The sequence below is a fragment of the Mirounga angustirostris genome, unplaced genomic scaffold (genome assembly GCF_029215605.1).
Source record: "Mirounga angustirostris isolate CCGP_5_RB_7025 unplaced genomic scaffold, mMirAng1.0.hap1 SCAF_3, whole genome shotgun sequence".
NCBI lineage: Eukaryota > Metazoa > Chordata > Mammalia > Carnivora > Phocidae > Mirounga > Mirounga angustirostris.
Window position 1 is genome coordinate 181675054 of NW_026991711.1, and position 18222 is coordinate 181693275.

Sequence of the window (18222 nt, forward strand, 5' to 3'; positions counted from 1 at the left end):
CCAAGGAGGGGAAAAAATTCTTAATCCTTAATCTTAACCACATAAAAAAATTAACCTGAAACTGATCACAGACCTAAATGTGAAAGCTAAAGCTAAAAAGCCACTTAGAATAAAATCAGAAGAAAATCTTTGAGACCTCAGGGTAACCAATAATTTCTTAGCTAGGATATCAAAAGCATGAGCTACAAAAGGAAAGAAGTGGCAACTTGACTTTTTTAATACTGAAAACTTCTGCTCTTCAAAAAATGTCGTTTAAAGAAAATGGAAAGGCAAATGACAGACTGAAAATATTCACAGCACATAGGTCTGACAAAGGATTTGTATCCAAAATTTATAAAAAGCTTTTAAACAACCTGATAAGGATAGGAACAGACACTTCACCAAACAAGATATATAAGTGGCAAAGGAACACAGAAAAGATGCTCAGCATCTTCATAGTCAAGGAAAGGCGAATTAAATCCACAATGAGATAAAATTACACACGCCAAGTTAAACAGTTAAAATTAAAAGACTATTAAATTTTGCAGAGGATGTGGGGCAACTGGAACTCTCCTACACTGCTGGCAGGAATGTAAAACAGCACCAACACTTTGGGACACAGTTTGGGTCTCTTAAGAAGTTCAACGTATCTCTATTCATAACAGCCTAAATCTGGGAACAACCCAAAAGCCCATCAACAGGTGAATGGGTAAAGAAAACGTAGTAAATCCATATATTAGAGTATCACTCAGCAATAAAAAGGAATGAACTACGGAAACTATACACACACCAAATGGGTGAATCTCAAAAATACGTGGTATGTGAGAGAAACTGGGCAACAGCAACTCATATTCCAGGATTCCATCTATCTGGAATTCTAGTAAGGCAAAACTAATCTACAGTGATATAAAGCGAATCACCAGCAGTCTGAGGACAGGGGGAGGGAACTGACTGCAAAGGAGGATAAAAATTGAGGGGGTAATATTTTGTACCTTGATTGTGATGGCACTTATACAGGTTCACAGATCTGTTAAAACTCATCAAATTATGCACTGAGATGGGACATGTTTTATCATGTAAAACTTTTGCTTCGATAAAGTTGATTTTTAAGAAACTAAATGAAATGTGACCCAATATGTGTATGGTGTTCATACAGTTCCACAGCCCAGTTTTATGCTGTTTTCTCTAATGGTACTCAAAGGTTACTTAATAATAACAATAATAATAATAATACTCAAATAATAACTTTAAAGGTTACTCAAATAAGAAGGACTCCAGTAACAGGTGAGAATCAGAAACAATGCAAATGCTTAAAATTTATATAATCAACCCATACCTCAAACGTGTATTTTTCTCTATTATTAAAGAGCATTAATATGGTCATCTGGAAAGTGGAGACCTGCAATATGTGCTTCCGTGTATTAGAGCCAGTTACTTGTGCCCCTCCAACACCAACTTCGGATCCATCTTCCTGTTTCATTTTTTAAGAAATATAAGCAAGATAAAATTATCTCCTGATAACTTTAACTGTATGCTTTTCAAAGACAAGCACTGTAATATCCAACTCTCCCCTTAGCAAAACTACGTAACTTATTCCTACATAAAAAGGCAATGTCACTTAAAAAATGGGTATGTGTACACACATACACACAGGCACACTAAGTCATTATTGAAGGACTGTCCTTTTTTCCCCATTACGAACATTTTAATGTAATTGAGCAAATATTGAATCAACAATTCCTTATAGTTATAGCTAAAATTATTTTAACAGTACACAATGGGATAATGGACTTAAAAGACAACACTGTCATTTTACAAGCTCCCAAAAGTAGCAGGGGTTTCCTTCTGTGTGGTCTGATCACAGGAGGAGATCAAGTAACAGCACAGGATGGAGGGAAAAATCTCTGCCATCCTTGGGCCTGTTCCTGCTCTATGATTTAAGTACAAAATAGAAATTTAAGTCTTCATATGAACTGTTTTTAAAACCCACTGATCTGTTTAATAAAACTTCAAAAGAAAACATGATTATTTAGGAAAAAATCCACTCCTCTAAAACAAAAGCAAGAATTAAAAGCCGAGTTTTTAATATCCTTACCTTTCCCACTTACACTCAAATATATAATAATGTCAAACATTATTCAAGTAAATGAATTGTAAAGGATACTTCCCATTTCAATTAAATATAAAAATCAGAATGTGTAGACATTGACAATATTAAAAAAAAAAGTGTTACAACAGTGACATATGAAACCAGTAGCACTATTATTAAAATATAAAATAAAACTTTTATTTGCTGCCTAAATAACAACTTGGGTATTTTTCCTTAATATTTCTCTAAAAGCTTTTTATTATTTCTCTATTTGAAGGCAAATGACTTTGATTTGATTTACACCCAAGCAATGAAAGTAAATGATTAGTCTAAACTTCACAATTTTTGATATAAAAAAGAAATTACATTTTTTTTTAAAGATTTTATTTATTTATTTGAGAGAGAGAGAATGAGAGAGAGAGAGCACATGAGAGGGGGGAGGGTCAGAGGGAGAAGCAGACTCCCTGCCGAGCAGGGAGCCCGATGCGGGACTCGATCCCGGGACTCCAGGATCATGACCTGAGCCGAAGGCAGCCGCTTAACCAACTGAGCCACCCAGGTGCCCTAAGAAATTACATTTTTTAAACGAAGGCAATTCACTAGTGCCTTGCTAATTTTTATAATAACCACTTTATTAATATTTTGTATATCTCACAGATCTTGTGAATTTTCTGGTTTTGATCTATTGGAAATAAGGATTATAAAAGACTGAGAATTTTGAAAAGGGACTCACAGCTTTGTATGCTCTCAAATCAATTTACATTTTATTATCTTATGCAATACTGTCTTATTATATATTCCTGAAGGAAGGCTAGGCTACTGATAGAGTCTTCATACTGTCCAATGAAGCTAGCAACTGAGAGAATAGAAGCTAAAGCCAGCTTCCCCTTTTGAGTATTTCAATTGAGTAGGAAAAATAAGAGAAATACATAATTTACCCAGGGTCAACAAAAACAAGAAATCAATTCTATAAACTAACTTTAAATTACTTAATGTAAGTGTGTTCAAACTATCAATATTTACCTTTTTAACTGGTCCATAAAATGTGGCATTGAGATCTGCAGAACCCATATGATGCTGGAGTGTGAGCTGTCGACCGCTGTGTTTGGCTAAGTAAAACCTTTAGCAGATCAAACCAGGATTTAGAAAATCATATAATTTACACATTTGGAATTATAAACTACAGGGTAACAACCCTTAACAAGCATCTATGTATAAGGGAAATGTTAATTTCTATTAGTGTACTTTGCCCCTTGGCCTGCCGCTCAGCTGCTACTATTCATAAGATCACTTTTCTCCATAGTAACCCAGTCATCAATTTGCTCTAAGCCAGAGGCAGACACCAACAATGCAAACTACACTCCTAATCATGGAAAACAAGCCTCTCCAAAGAGTTTAATGCAACTCATTTTTACATATTAAAAAGCATAAAGAACAATTTTTCCTTTTGAACATGAGGAAAAAATTGAGTAAATTCATCCTCAATCAGGGACACTATTGCTCAAGTTTATTTCAACTTTGGACAATTATTTGTACTTACAAACACAAAGTTTGATCTATGTTTACCTTCTGAATATCTCAAAAGCATGTCTTGGTGCTGGTGGGATGTTGCACTTTGGTGTGGCTGACTGAGTGGGCCAATAACCTGTCGTGAGCACCCGGACTGTGAGATCAACACCACCTAAAGATACCTGTGTAGAAGATAAAAAAGATGTTCCCCTCAAATTAACTAGGATTTGTTTTCCATTCCATATAGACACTGGGTTAGAGTTAGCCAAGTAGTTAGCTCCATGTCCAATATCTAGCAAATAAAACTTACCTTCTTAAAGATTAGATCAGTGTTTTCCAAATTTTAACTATCCTGGCAAATATCTATAATTATTGCTTAAGATGCTGATTTTAAAATAATGACCAAAGCAGAGTTCTTAGTACACGAACAAAGTCTTACTGGTGTCACTGAGAGGAGTGAAGTTTTGGCCCTTATGGTTTTTTATATAAAATGTCAATAGGCCCTATCAGTATCATTTTAGAGAGAATTCTAAATCTTTCATCTTATGGATATTAATCTTTCATCTCAGCTTTTAAATATTTTTACCATCTTAACAACCTATTTCTACTATCCTGTTCACATTTCAACTACATTGATCAAAACTTTCATGTTTTCACATGTAGTTCTTATTTTTACAACCTCTGCAAAGGACACTGTAGATCCACTTCTACACAGTGCGCTCTAAAGATGCTGGATAATGGATAAACACCTCTACAAAACAGATGCTAGCATTACTGTCATGGTTATTTTCTTCTTTAGACATAATTTTTTTTTTTTTTTTTAAGATTTTATTTATTGGAGACGCAGATACAGAGAGAGAGAGAGAGAGAGTGTGTGAGCAGGGGGAGAGGCAGAAGCAGGCTCCCTGCTGAGCCAGGAGCCCGATATGGGGCTTGATCCCAGGACCCTGGGATCATGACCTGAGCTAAAGGCAGACACTTAACCATCTGCGTCACGCAGGCGCCCCTATACATAAATTTTTAAGAAAACTAGAAAGCACATTAATAGGAATTCCTCATGGTGAAATATTATCTTTATTATTGATATTCACAGCTTGTTCTAACCATTTTTCCCTATTTATCTAACCTGGATGATTCGTGATACAGATTTTTTAAAAGGGAGGGCTAAACTTCATAAATATCAAGAATACGCCACACTCAGATTCTTCACAAGTATCTACTAAATGACTACTCAATTTTAAAGACGTTGAACTGGGGGGGCGGGGGGGAGCCTGGGTGGCTCAGTCAAGGTTAAATGGCTGCCTTTGGCTCAGGTCATGATCCCAGAGTCCAAGGATCAAGCCCCACGTCGGGCTCCCTGCTCAGAGGGGAGTCTGCTTCTCTCTCTGCCCTTCACCTGGCTCATGCTCTCTCTCTCTCTCTGTAAGAAAGGGAAGGGACAGGGAGGGGAGGGGAGGGGAGGGAAGGAAAAAGGGAAGGGAAGGGAAGGGAAGGGAAGGAAAAAGGAAAGGAAAGGAAAAAGGAAAGGAAAAAGGAAAGGGGAAAGGAAAAGAAAAGAAAAAAAGAAAAAAATCCTAAAAAACACAACAAAACAGAGGTTGAATTAGTAATCTTAAGATGCCTTAGAGGAGAGAGGGCCACAGGAGGGACTCTTAAACGACGAGCAGAGGTTGGCAGTGGGAGTGGCACATTTTCAAGTGGCAGTAATGGTGTCACAACTTGGTTTAATCCACCCAAGACAATAAAGTCTTTTCTCCTTTCTCCCATGTACTCACATGGCTTGCTCCCTAATCTTCAAATCTTTCCTCAAAACGTCAGTTTTTAAAGGAAGCCTTCCCTGACCACTTTGCCACTATAGATTTCCTCCATATCACCTATCACCAACTAAGGCGCTATATGCTTGCTTATCTTGTTTGTCATCTGTCTCCCAGATTAGAATGGAAGTTCCATCATGGAAGGGAATTAAGTCTCTTCCATTCTCTGCTCTCTATCATCCAGTGCCCAAACAATGCTTGGCATGGAAAGCACTTTTCTTTGCTAGATATTTGTTAAATGGAAAAAAACAAAACAAAAAACAAAGAAACTCAAAGAACTATTGCTTTACTGGTTTCTAACTCCTCTTCCTATAGCTTTTTTAGTAATATTTTGAAGACATTCAACTTATATTCAAAGATAGTACATGACAGGGACAAGTATACAGAGACTGAGATACCAGAAAAGTCTGCTGGAATAGGATATGACTTGCCGATATAAATAAACAGAAATATAATAGCAAGCCTGGTTTCCCTGCCCCGTCCCAGTTTTTAAAATAAAAACACAGGAAAAAAACGGGCAAACACTTAAAATTTCCTTAAGCATAATAATTAAGATTTATCTAAATAAAATATACCACAAGTATTATTTGAATTTTAAGAGAGCACTTGTTATATTACTTCTTTTTTTTTTTTTTTTAAAGATTTTATTTATTTATTTGACAGAGAGAGACACAGTGAGAGAGGTAACACAAGCAGGGGGAATGGGAGAGGAAGAAGCAGGCTTCCCGCTGAGCAGGGAGCCCGATGCGGGACTCGATCCCCGGACCCTGGGACCAGGACCTGAGCCAAAGGCAGACGCTTAATGGCTGAGCCACCCAGGCACCCCAATATATTACTTCTAAAAGTAAATGGAACAGCCACTCTCTTGATAGATTTCAATAGGCCAAGAGCACTTGAAGTTAGAGAAAGGTCTGCTTGAGGATTGGTGATATTTTAAAAGAGCTCAAAGATTTCAGAAAGCTCACTATTTGTTCTGATAATTCTGCCACTTTTCATCAAATCTTTCTAATGTAGATTAAGGCTTAGGAAGACTTAAAGCTTAAGATCCTTAGCATAAACAATTAAAAAAAGCCAGTAACTGCAGGCAAATAATGGCCTTACAGTAAGTGGAAACCGCAACCAGATTAGCAGATATGTAACTCTGAGCATCTTGGTAAGTACTCTCACTGCAGTTCAAATTATTGTTATTATTTTTTAAAGATTTTGTCAGAGAGAGAGAGAGGAAGAGAGAGCACGAGCAAAGGGAAGAAGCGGCAGAGGGAGAAGCAGGCTCCCCGCGGAGCAGGGAGCCCGATGTGGGACTCGATCCCAGGACCCTGGGATCATGACCTACGCCAAAGGCAGACACTTAACGACTGAGCCACCCAGGCGTCCCCAGCTAACAAATTATTAAACAAATATTCTACCACAGAGTGCGAGAGATATTTGAATTATTAAGTGAAAAATACACAAACTTTATAACCAAAATAACAATCTGATAAAATCATCATGCTGAACAACTAGCCCCCTCCCCTTTTTTAAAATGAACTGCGGCAACAAAGTGGTCAAGAGTAAAGATTGTAATTTTCTTATCAAAAGACCTTCACCGATCACAGACAATTAATTAGACACTTATATAGTGAAAGTGTTGAACCCACCCAGGAACATTTCTCTTACAGATGGTTTATTTCAAAAAATATTTACTCAGACCAGATTATATCCCTATAGCACTCAATATGTATAGAATTAGTGGAAGAAAAAAATAAACAGGAAAAATAATTCTATTGCATGAAAATATAATTATATTAATGTATCAGAATCAAGCACTAATCTCTATAAACAATCTAAAAAAGAAAAAAAGTATCTAGGATAACCACATTATTCAGTTCATGCCCAACAAAATTTCTATTTGTCACAGACTTGTATCTTTCCTGCTCTCAGCCCTTCTCCACAATAAACTTTATGAGGCAAATCATATAACTATTTACCATGCAGAGAGACCAGAAGTCCCTCTGAGTCAGAATGCCTTAATATATATATATAATATAAATGTCCATTTCTATAGAATTAGGTATTTTCACATAATCTGTCTGTGATGAGACTGGGAGCAGTGTAAGTGATGGTTTTGTATCTAAATATCAAAGGAACGGGGGCGCCCTGGGTGGCTCAGGTGGTTAAGCATCCGACTCTTGTTTCAATTCAGGTCATGATCTCAGGGTTGAGATCCAGCCCCCTGTCAGGCTCCATGCATGGAACCTGCTTAAGATTCTCTCCTTCCCTCAGCCCTTCCCAACCAACTCCCCCTGCCCTGCATTTTCTCTCAAAAAAAAAAAAAAAAAAAAAGGGAGAGAGAGAGAGAAGAAAATCAGAGGCATAACCTCCAAATTTTTTAAGTAGCTGTTACAGGTCTTAATTATTCAGCTGTATATGGTCACTTGAGAAAGAAAACTTTTAAAGAAAACCTGTGGAGTTCTCTCAACTTAAGATGAAGTTGAAAAACGTAAAAAAAAAAAAAGAAAAAGAAACAAAATTCTGAACTTCATTAAATCCTCACAAAAACCCATCAGACTCCAAAGCCATGTAAGCTGCTGCTTTACTTCCTTCTGGGAGTCACAATACAAAACCATATTTATAACACGTTATAAATATGATGTAAAAAAGTCAGACCCCTTTATGCTGATCTTACAGATGAGAATACTGAAGTATATAGAGGAAGGTCAGGTAATGATTCTTAAGATCACACAATCCTGGGGGGTAAAGTGAGAGAAGAGTACTAAACTCAGCAAGCTTGCCCAAGCCCTGTCTTCTTTCCACAATCTATAATGGTTACAACAGTGGAATCACTCTATCTATTAAATTTTTAGCACATTCCCTCAAGTGGAGAGGATAAACTAAGTTTTGGGAGAATAAGGAAAAAATATTTTAACATTAATAGTTAAAAAAAGGGCTAATATGGGGGAGAATAATTTTTAAAGTACACACAGACAATACAAATGCTGCCACTAATACCACTTAAAGAAATGACACCAGTTCAGTTTAACATGGATGAAAGTGCTCATTATTAAAGACTTCACACAGACACATACACACAAGGAGCAATTAATGGAGAATCTTACCCCAGTTGCCTGTAGATGCTGCCTGAATTCATCCATAGTCGTGTTTGAGATGCTCATATCCCTAAACATTCCTTCCAGTTTTGATGTGAACTGACATCCACATTCAGTCTGTGGAAGAAACCGCAAATATACACAAATAAACAATGGATTTTTCTATGAGCAAATATACAAAGAAAAGAAACTCTCCCACGTAACTGACATCCTTTCTGTATCTTTCCAGTAGCTGCTCTATGCCTGCGGCTACCAAACTTCAGTGTGTTTAAGAGTAACCCATGGATTTTATTTTAAAACGCAGGTTCACAGACTCTCTTGGAGATCCCAATACACCTCACTAAACGTATGGACCAACACTACGTGTTGAATAGGCAGCTCAGGTGATACCAGTACAGAAGTCCATGGCCCACACTTTGTGAAACGAAACTAAACGGTGACACTCCCTTTCCTACTTCCCTTGCACTATTCCTCCCCCAGATCTCCATGAATGTATCCTGCCACACCAAGAGAAATTCCAAACTCTGAATGTCCCAGAACATAAACAAATCTAAGTGTAACCTGCTCAAAAAATCCAGCTTTATTAACTTATAGAAATAAGCATTTTAAATCAATTAAATATTTTCTAATCACATGTTGTGGTGTTCAATCATGTGATAAACATTAGTAGGGGTGCATCATTCCAGCTTATATACACCTTACCTTTAACTTAGATATCATATTTTTTTCAGAGTCATCAGAAACACTTTTATTTGTGAGAAGTCTTCTTGCCAAGTGTTGTTTATAATAACGTTCAAATACATCTTTTTCTTGCATAAACCTAAAAAGGACCATTGCCTTATCCAATATTGTTTCTACTTCTTGTTCTGTTAGCTGCAAAATCAATGAAAAGACAATTTAATAATTATAAAACTTTAGTTCTACAAAAATATCACCACAGTTCATCTGCAGTTTACAAACAAGACTGGGGTGCCTGGATGGCTCAGTGGGTTGATCATTTGACTCTTGATTTCAGCTCAGGTCATGATCTCAGAGTGGTGAGATCGAACCCTGCATTGGGCTCTGTGCTGGGCTTTGAGCCTGCTTGGGATTCTCACTCTCCTCCTGCCCCTCCCCTCCCCCCCCTCCTCCCCTCTAAAACAAAAACAAGACTTGGGACAACAAACATAAATAGTCTGGTTGAGAGATGTTGTCAGGGTGGACCCAGTTTGAGAATGTGCCTCCTACTTCAGAGTAGCACCACTCTTTTACATCCTCATCTAGTGCAGCATGGATCAGGGACTGGAATTCCCTTCCCTAGAGGGCTACCACTGAATGGAGCAAATGAGGGGATAATGGCTGGATTAAAGGATGACTGAGAACAAATGAAATGAAAAAAAAATTTTTTTTTTTAAGATTTTATTTATTTGAGACCACCGAGCAAGTGAGAGAGCACGAGCTGGAAGGGTGTGAGGGGCAGAGGGAGAAGCAGACTCTTCTGCTGAGCAGGTAGCCCGATGTGGGGCTCGATCCCAGGACCCTGGAATCATGACCTGAGCCGAAGGCAGAGGCTTAACCGACTGAGCCACCCCAGTGCCCCTGAAATGAAATTTTAATCACAAAAAAGAATCTTACAATGCTTTTCCATAGCATTTAGGCAGAAACTTACATAGGCAAAAGACAGATATTTTCTATCAGCTCATTCAAAATCTACGTTGTGCAAACAGAAGAGTAATAATTGGTTATATAATTCAAAGACTAAAAAGGCCCCTGTCCTTATCTTTTAAATAAAGGCAGGATGATATTGTAGCAGATTTTATTTAGCATATATTTAAAAATATGAAGACCAAATGGATGTTGTCTTTCCTATTGTGATCTTCCTCTTGTTTCTTCGTTGTTATAGCTGGCTGGAAAATCTGTGGCCATTTGCTGCTTTTCCCTTTTCTTTCACAAATTCTAAGATGAAGTTAAAAAGACCAATGTATATGTGATCACAATATAATCTGATTTTCTACGCTGTAGTAAACTCCAAGATCCCAGATATATAATAAAGGCTTTCAAACTACTTTCTGTTAGCAATTCTAATCTACTCCTTCACATTCTTGGCATCCAAGTATTACTGTTTGATATGTAACTCCCAGAACCAGATGACAGCAAGCAACATTCCATGCTATGGAATTTGTCTTCTAGTTCCCTATTATCTCTATAGCATATCAAATCCATAAAGACTGTTGAACAATTGTGGCTGTGTAGTTGTTTGGTTCTAATGTAAATTATACATTAAGTGAAATGTCAAAGTACCATTTCAGATACCTTAAACAATCCTTTTCAAACAACACAGCACACATTTAAAGCACAGCAAAGGAACAGATGTAATTTCGTATCTACAAAATTTCCTATTTTTATATTTCCTAATTTTATATATAATTTTAAATCTACAAATAAAACATAATGTGTTTCCAAATGCTTTAATACTTACCCCTTTGACTCCTTTCTTCAGCTTATCATCAATAAATAATGAGAGGTATTCAGGGGACCTGGAGTTGAGGTTGAGAAAATACTCAAAGTCACCCGCAATAGTTTGTTTAAAGAGCCGGTCATTATTGAACGATTCCTGGAGGAAGCGATCAAACCTACTCTTCAGATCCAATAAGCCCTTCCAAATAGAAACAAAGAAATTCAGGATACATTATAATAATTTTTTCTATAAACAATACACTTACAATCAGGTATGTTTATCTTAACTTTGCTGGTAATAAATGGGTGCATTCGGTGTTAAAACTTACAGGTTCTGTATTATTATTTTCAGGACTGCATCTAAGCCCATATTAAACATGCCAGCAATGAGGAAAGTAGTCTATTTTCCATTTGTATATTACTCTATTGAAGATGACCTAAAGAACCTCTGTGCTATTTCTCCACAGCCTTCTCTGTCTTGACTGAATGGGTAAAGCCCAAGAAAATGAGCTTTAATTAAAGATGCACCAAAAAAGCGATTATGTATACTGAAACATGAAAAACTTGGAGCATAATTTATTCATAGTATTGCTTTAAAGCACATTTTTGAACAAAAGGTATTTAACTGAAAACAGTTATTTTTTTCTAATGCCCCAAAGTATATGAACACTAAAGCATACAAAAAAGTAGTTATTTTCACTCTTTAAATCATTTAAATAAGGTCTTCATCAAACAAGTTAACAAATGAAAAGCAGCGGCTGAGTTTGGTTCCCCGATACAAAGATACATACTTCACAAAATTCTAAAATATTTAGGATAATTACACGTATTATTTTTCGGTTGGGAAAATTAAAGTAAAAAATACAAAATACATACAGCTCAGTAAAAGTGAACTTTTTATTAGTATGTGTCAAAATTATTTTATCACAAACTTAAAGAGAATCTTCTGTATTCGCTTACCTGGATATAGTCAACAGGATTCTTTCCTTCTCCTTCCTCAGAAACAAGGGCTTTACCTTGCTCCCTCAAATAGGAACTCATACACTCACACATTGTTTTCAAGCCATTTGGCACACGACTAAATAACTTGTACATGCAAGCAAGGTCTGCAATCAGAAAGAACATACAAATCGACTACATTAAGGATTAAGGAAAAAAATGTGAATCTGTTTATTCTGGTATGTGAACTTAAAGAAGCTTATTTTTCCATCACTACCACTTGCTGATCATGTGAAAAATTAGGAAAAAACACCCAGTGAAATAGAGAAAAGGAAAAAAATTAGGCTAGTTAACGGTTATTATTGCAACTTATGAAAGCTTTCAGATAAGATGCTTTGAGAGCATCAATAAAATGTCTCAGTACGTTTTAGTTTACATGGAAGATGCCCATACAGCATAACAAAAAAGCCACACAAAAAAAGAAAACTGCAGCTTTGAGTTCCTACACAATTCTAATCCAGAGCCCAGTAATACTACACAATGTCTATCAAAAGAATAACTTATTTACTGTGTAAATAGCAGTCATCAGAATAAGGGAAGAAATATAAAAACCAATTAAAAATCTTAGATATTTTTGCGTACATCTATCTCAAAGTTCAAACAACATGACAATAAATGAAATAAAATATACCAGAATTTATTTCATTACACACCATGACAAAGTTTATATGAAACTTTTAGCATATATTTCTATTCCTTAGTATTTTCCTCAGAGCAATCCCTAATATTTCTCAAGTGATGTCCTAGGCCAATACCTGTATTTTAAAATTGGTTTATCTCACTGTATTATTCTTAGAATAATTCTGGATTCTGTCCATTTTTTTATATCATTTTTCACTAGATTAAAATGTGGAGGTAAAATACTGCTTTCCCCCATGTCTGGTGTTTCTTTGAAGTAAGAACTTACTGAGACTGTGTCAAAACTGTACAATGATATACAAAAGCTTTATAATCGGAAAACTTTTGAAAATGGAGTTAGAATAGCAGTTTCTAGATTTGGGGCTAGGAAATTTTTTTCTATAAAGTGCCAGAGAGTAAATATTTTATAAAATTGTGGGCCATATGGTCTCTGTTGCAACTACTTCAGCTTTGTAACTGTAACAAGAAAGAAGCCACAGATAACACAGAAATGAATGGGCATGACTGTGTTCCCATAAAAGTTTATTTAAGGACACTGACATCTAAAAATTTATGTAATTTTCATATGCAATGAAATATGACTCTTCTTTTGATTTTTTTTCCCCCTTAACCAAACTGTTGGTGGGCCACATTTGGCAGACAGGCTATAATTTACCTACGCCGGTCTTCATTTTAACAGCTATTTAGATCCTAAAGTTGTATATTTAAAAAATACTTAGAAGCAAGTTTTACAAAAAGGGCTTCTAAAATTTGTTTCAGTGACTTTCAAAATCAAATTGTATTAAAAATATGTTTTCAGCAATAATACATGTCCAAAAAAAACTACATACAGCAAATCTTACAGTTTCTCACATTTGGCATAAATTATAACAACAACAACAAAAAATTTCTTAAAAAATTTTATTTACTTTGAGAGAGAGAACGAGCACGAGCATGAGTGGGGTGAGGGGCAGAGAGAGAGAATCTCAAGCAGACTTCACACTGAGTGCGGAGCCCAATGTGGGGCTCGATCCCAGGACCCTGAGATCATGACCTTAGCCGAAATCAAGAGTCGGATGCTTAACCGACTGAGCCACCCAGGCATCCCAAGAAGGGTCTAAAAAACAAAAGTAACTTTCTCTGGTTTAATGAAATTACAAATTTACATACAACTTTCAGGAAGAAATGTAAGCATTTCAAAACTCAAAGCAAGGACTACACTAGAGGAAGCATAGAAAACAGCCTCCTTTCCTACCATCTTACTTTTCTCTCCTCTTACATCCCTCCTCTCCTTTAAACTGTTCACTTAAAAATTGTTTTCCATTCCCTGCCAAGCTCTTAACTTAAACAGGCAACTTGTGTTTGTTTTATAAGAAGTAAGTAGCGGGGTGCCTGGGTGGCTCAGTCGTTGAGCGTCTGCCTTCGGCTCAGGTCATAGTCCCAGTGTCCTGGGATAGAGCCCCACACTGGGCTCCCTGCTCGGCGGCAGGAAGCCTGCTTCTCCCTCTCCTACTCCCCCTGCTTGTGCTCTCGCTCTTGTTGTCTTTCTGTCAAATAAATACATGAAAATCTTTAAAAAAAAAAAAAAAAGAAGTAAGTAGCAAAATACTGCTAAGATATCATCTAAGAAGCAGGATAATAGCAAGAGTACCATGTTTATTTTTTAATAGCTTATCAGTGATTTCTAAAGTCATAATTTTAAAGTAAAACTTCAGAAATTAAAAACAAGGACAACATGACTATTACTCTTTTATTTATAATTTCTCATAGGGAAATCACAAAATATTGTTTTCAGGAAAAAAAAAGGTAAGTAGCCAACAAGAATAAATGCTACAGTTATCTCAAAACTGTGTACTTTTACTTTTATAAAGCAATTCTCCTTTCTCTGAAGTCTGTTAACTTCAGAGTTCCCAAAACCAATCTACTTAATTTTTCTGAAATGTCACATGAAAGACACTATTTTTGCATTTTCAGCCTCCTTATCACAACTAACTCCCAAAGGAAAGCCTACAGAAATTTTTATGATTGGAATGTAACATTTTAGAAGAACCACAAAAAAATCACACAGAGAGTATGTGGCAATGGACAGTCCAACTCTCTTGTCTACAAAAAGGACAGCAATATTAGGACTTCTGAGCTAAGAAAAACATAAAAAGTGAGGAGACTAAGATGAAAGAAAGGAAAAAAGAGCCATTCAATTAACAAGAAACAACACCAAAAACCCTCATTAATAAAGTGTAAAGCTTTACTCTTAAATCCTATCAAAGTAGTAAGTTAATAAATTAATGACATACACAACTTTAAGACTGACATTCATAATCTATTTTAAGTATAAGAAAATTAAAAAAAATTACTAAGAACCTGGCAGAATTATAAAGATTTAATTATATTTCAATTGCTGACACTTACCTTCTGTCTTTCCATTTTTCAACATATGTACTAGCCCAGAATTTTCCATTTCTACTATGGTTTTCATGTGTTTGGAAATGAGCTCCCTCTCGACCACCTTTACTATTGGCTCTTCAGTTGATTTGTCAAGGCAGTGCATCACCCGTTCTATTTCTTCATTAATTCTAGCTTCTACTTTCTTTATATATACTGAAGCACTGTTTTCGGCTAAAAATTTCTGGCTTTCCATCTGCAAATAAAAAACATGATTTTTTTTTTTTTAAACACAGAAGGAAAATATGTTTCTCCTTTTAACTTTGTGTTTCTGTAACGTTTATCATAAGCCAAACTAAATTATCATAAGCACTATTAACATTTTTAGCTTCCTATCATACAGATCTACATAGTCTGAATTACATCCTTTAAAGCATTGATCACGTAAGAGAAATCAATACATTATCCTTAAGCAGTGTTTTTCAAACTTTGACAATGTACTTCAAATAGCAGAAAAAGTAAGCGCATGCCTGTAAGGGTCAAAAGTATAGAATGACGTATCTGACCCCAAGTCAGAGTGGAAAATTCTTTTTTGATTTGTTTTAATGTATAATTATGCCTAGAAACGTTCAACTTGTTTATCACAGTTTTGCTGACATACTGCTAGTTACTAAAGTCCAACTGCCACCCCAATCCCAATCTCAAAGGAGTATGTGTGTGCACACACTGAAGTTTGAGAAAGAGTTTTTAAATAACTCTTAATCTTGTCCACTATCACTAGCCTTACAGAAGTTCCACTAAATTATAAATGTTAATCCAAATGATTTTAACCTATTTGATAGCAGGATTAATGAATACATAAAAGATTTACAAAACAGAAGACATGTTGATACAAACTATGTATAAAATTTAATAACACTTCCCACTTTCTTAACAAAAAGTACTTTTAATCCTTGAAAATAATAAAGTTTCTAAGAACAGACATTAACACACCAAACAAAACTCTTGGTGAGACCATGTCTCCACTCACTGTTAAAAACAGTATGTATTATGTATATATGCACGTGCATACACGTATCACTGCAGCACATTTTGGAATCTTGACAATTAATCTTCTATTGGTATGTCTACAATGTAATGAAGGAAATTAAAACAAATGTAAAGGTCAATAATACTGTCAAATATATCTAGCATTAGTTGCTGCATTATTGGAAAATATAGCCTGCCTCCTATATTATAAAATTAATAGTTCATAAAGCATGGTCCAGGCTCACCAGTGCAGGCCACAAAGGTCTTCCTGATGGGCTACAAACTAATTAAAAAAAGGGGGGGGGGCAGCAAGTCCATTCTTTGTTTCTTAATGTGTAAATGACACCAAAACCCGAGTTCCATCTTTATATACATCCAGTGGCTCTTATGAATGACCTACGGAACTACTAAGAATTATTATAACTTTGTATTCATTTTTTTAAAAAGCTTATTACTGGAGTAAAAACTTTTAGTACTCAGCCAAGTCTGTTTTAATACTACAAAGCTCCTACTATAATTGAGGTTTTCAGGAGGATGCCTGGTTATTATGATCTTATTAAACTGTCTTATTTTGTAATTCCATTACAAAGTACTAGTTTAACTTCACTTTCAGCAATTTAGTTGGTTCTGGGTTGTTATACTGCTGCAAAATTGTATCAATTATACTTATTGATCTCTAACTTCCTCATCGATAGTCTTTTTTTTTTTTTTTTTTTTTTTATTTTTATTTTTTTTTTTTTTAAAGATTTTATTTATTTGCGAGAGAGAGAATGAGAGACAGAGAGCATGAGAGGGAGGAGGGTCAGAGGGAGAAGCAGACTCCCCGCTGAGCAGGGAGCCCGATGCGGGACTCGATCCCGGGACTCCAGGATCATGACCTGAGCTGAAGGCAGTCGCTTAACCAACTGAGCCACCCAGGCGCCCCTCATCGATAGTCTTTAAAAAATATATATATATGTGTATAGATATATATGCACCATGAGATCACGCATATTTCTATACTTATTTCACTAGTAACTTAGTATTTACCAAAAGCCTGAATAGTGAGACTTTATTAGTGATGCACTGCCTGTGAATTTATGGTAAATAATCTGTAACATGTAAATATAATAAAACATTAAGGTTATTTCTAAGTTTGTATGTTTTCTAACATATAATTTAAAAAATCATGTGTGTAAGTCCAAACTCAATTTTTTTCAATGGGTTCCTTCCCTGGAATGTGAGCCTGGGGAGTAGGTGTCTGAAGGGTATTTTTGTCCTCTCCTTCCCAAAGGGCCTCAGGAGAAAAAGGCCAAATGTTCAAATCAAACTTTGATAATATCTTAAAAGAGCATTTATTTTTATCTTCACTGATTACCTGAAAAAATTCTGCAGACATTTCCAAAAAAGGAGCCTCAAAATCTTCTTCATAGACGGATCGTCCTTCGAGACCTAAAATCATTAACATCTGGCAAGCATTTCTTATTGCGCCTCTGTCAAAAGAAGTTAAACCACTTGATGAGCATGTTATATTAAAGATTCATGTAAAAAACAATGCAACAGAAGCAGCTTTAAGAACTTTTTTTTTTTTAAATCAAAGTGACCCAGCTTCCATAAGCAACTCATTTATAACATAAGGATTTAGAGTAATTTTAATCGGAAAGTATATCTTGACTCTACTACACCTATTTATCTCAAGTTCTCAGACTGTCTGAGCTTTAAAATTTGAAAGAAAATACACTTAAAATGTCTAAATATTTCTGTGTAGTTAGACACTCAGACTATAAAAAGATGATTTATCAGAAAGCAGTAAGGAGACAGGGAGGCTATGCTGCTTGACATGCGTACAACACACAGCTACTCTGAGGCATTATAATTTTTCTTTTTTTTTTTATCCAATCACTTCAGGGCAACCCTGCCCAAGCACCAAAGCTGAAATAAAAAGAACTTTACAAGTCTTCCTCTAACAGCTGCTCAGAGTACAAACACAAAGAGAAAGCGGTCTTCCACGCCTCAAGCCGCCAACTGCAGTGTCACAAAAACGGCACTGCAGCCACATAAGGAGGGAGGCAACGTGACCTCACAGAAGGGGCACAGGAGTTCTTAGTCATCGTACATTATGCTTAACACTTTTCTTCAAATGTGTTAAGAATGAAGGCTTGCCCAGAGCTTTTTAAAGAAAAAGACAAAGAGAACAAAAAATGTTACCACACAGCCAAAAAGGAACAAAATGCCAGCATAAAAAATACATGAAAAACCAAGGGAAGACTCATGGCTGATTTATTTTTTAAAAGCATATTAA

The 18222-nt window shown here is 35.9% G+C and overlaps 1 protein-coding gene across 6 annotated transcripts in view; it reads right to left on the reverse strand.

Annotated features, from left to right (window-relative positions):
* Nucleotides 1–18222, reverse strand: part of CUL3 (cullin 3) — a 118528-nt gene that overhangs the window by 38057 nt on the left and 62249 nt on the right. For 5 of the 6 annotated variants that reach the window (XM_064587153.1, XM_064587154.1, XM_045867860.3 and 2 more), the window contains 9 exons: nt 17299–17413; nt 14940–15168; nt 11874–12019; nt 10936–11112; nt 9180–9350; nt 8487–8594; nt 3635–3759; nt 3092–3188; nt 1316–1450 (listed from right to left, as the gene is read on the reverse strand). In XM_064587153.1, the coding sequence (XP_064443223.1) occupies nt 1316–1450; nt 3092–3188; nt 3635–3759; nt 8487–8594; nt 9180–9350; nt 10936–11112; nt 11874–12019; nt 14940–15168; nt 17299–17413 (1303 nt within the window). The remainder of the gene's footprint in view (nt 1–1315; nt 1451–3091; nt 3189–3634; nt 3760–8486; nt 8595–9179; nt 9351–10935; nt 11113–11873; nt 12020–14939; nt 15169–17298; nt 17414–18222) is intronic. The other variant, XM_045867861.3, reaches the window with a different exon arrangement.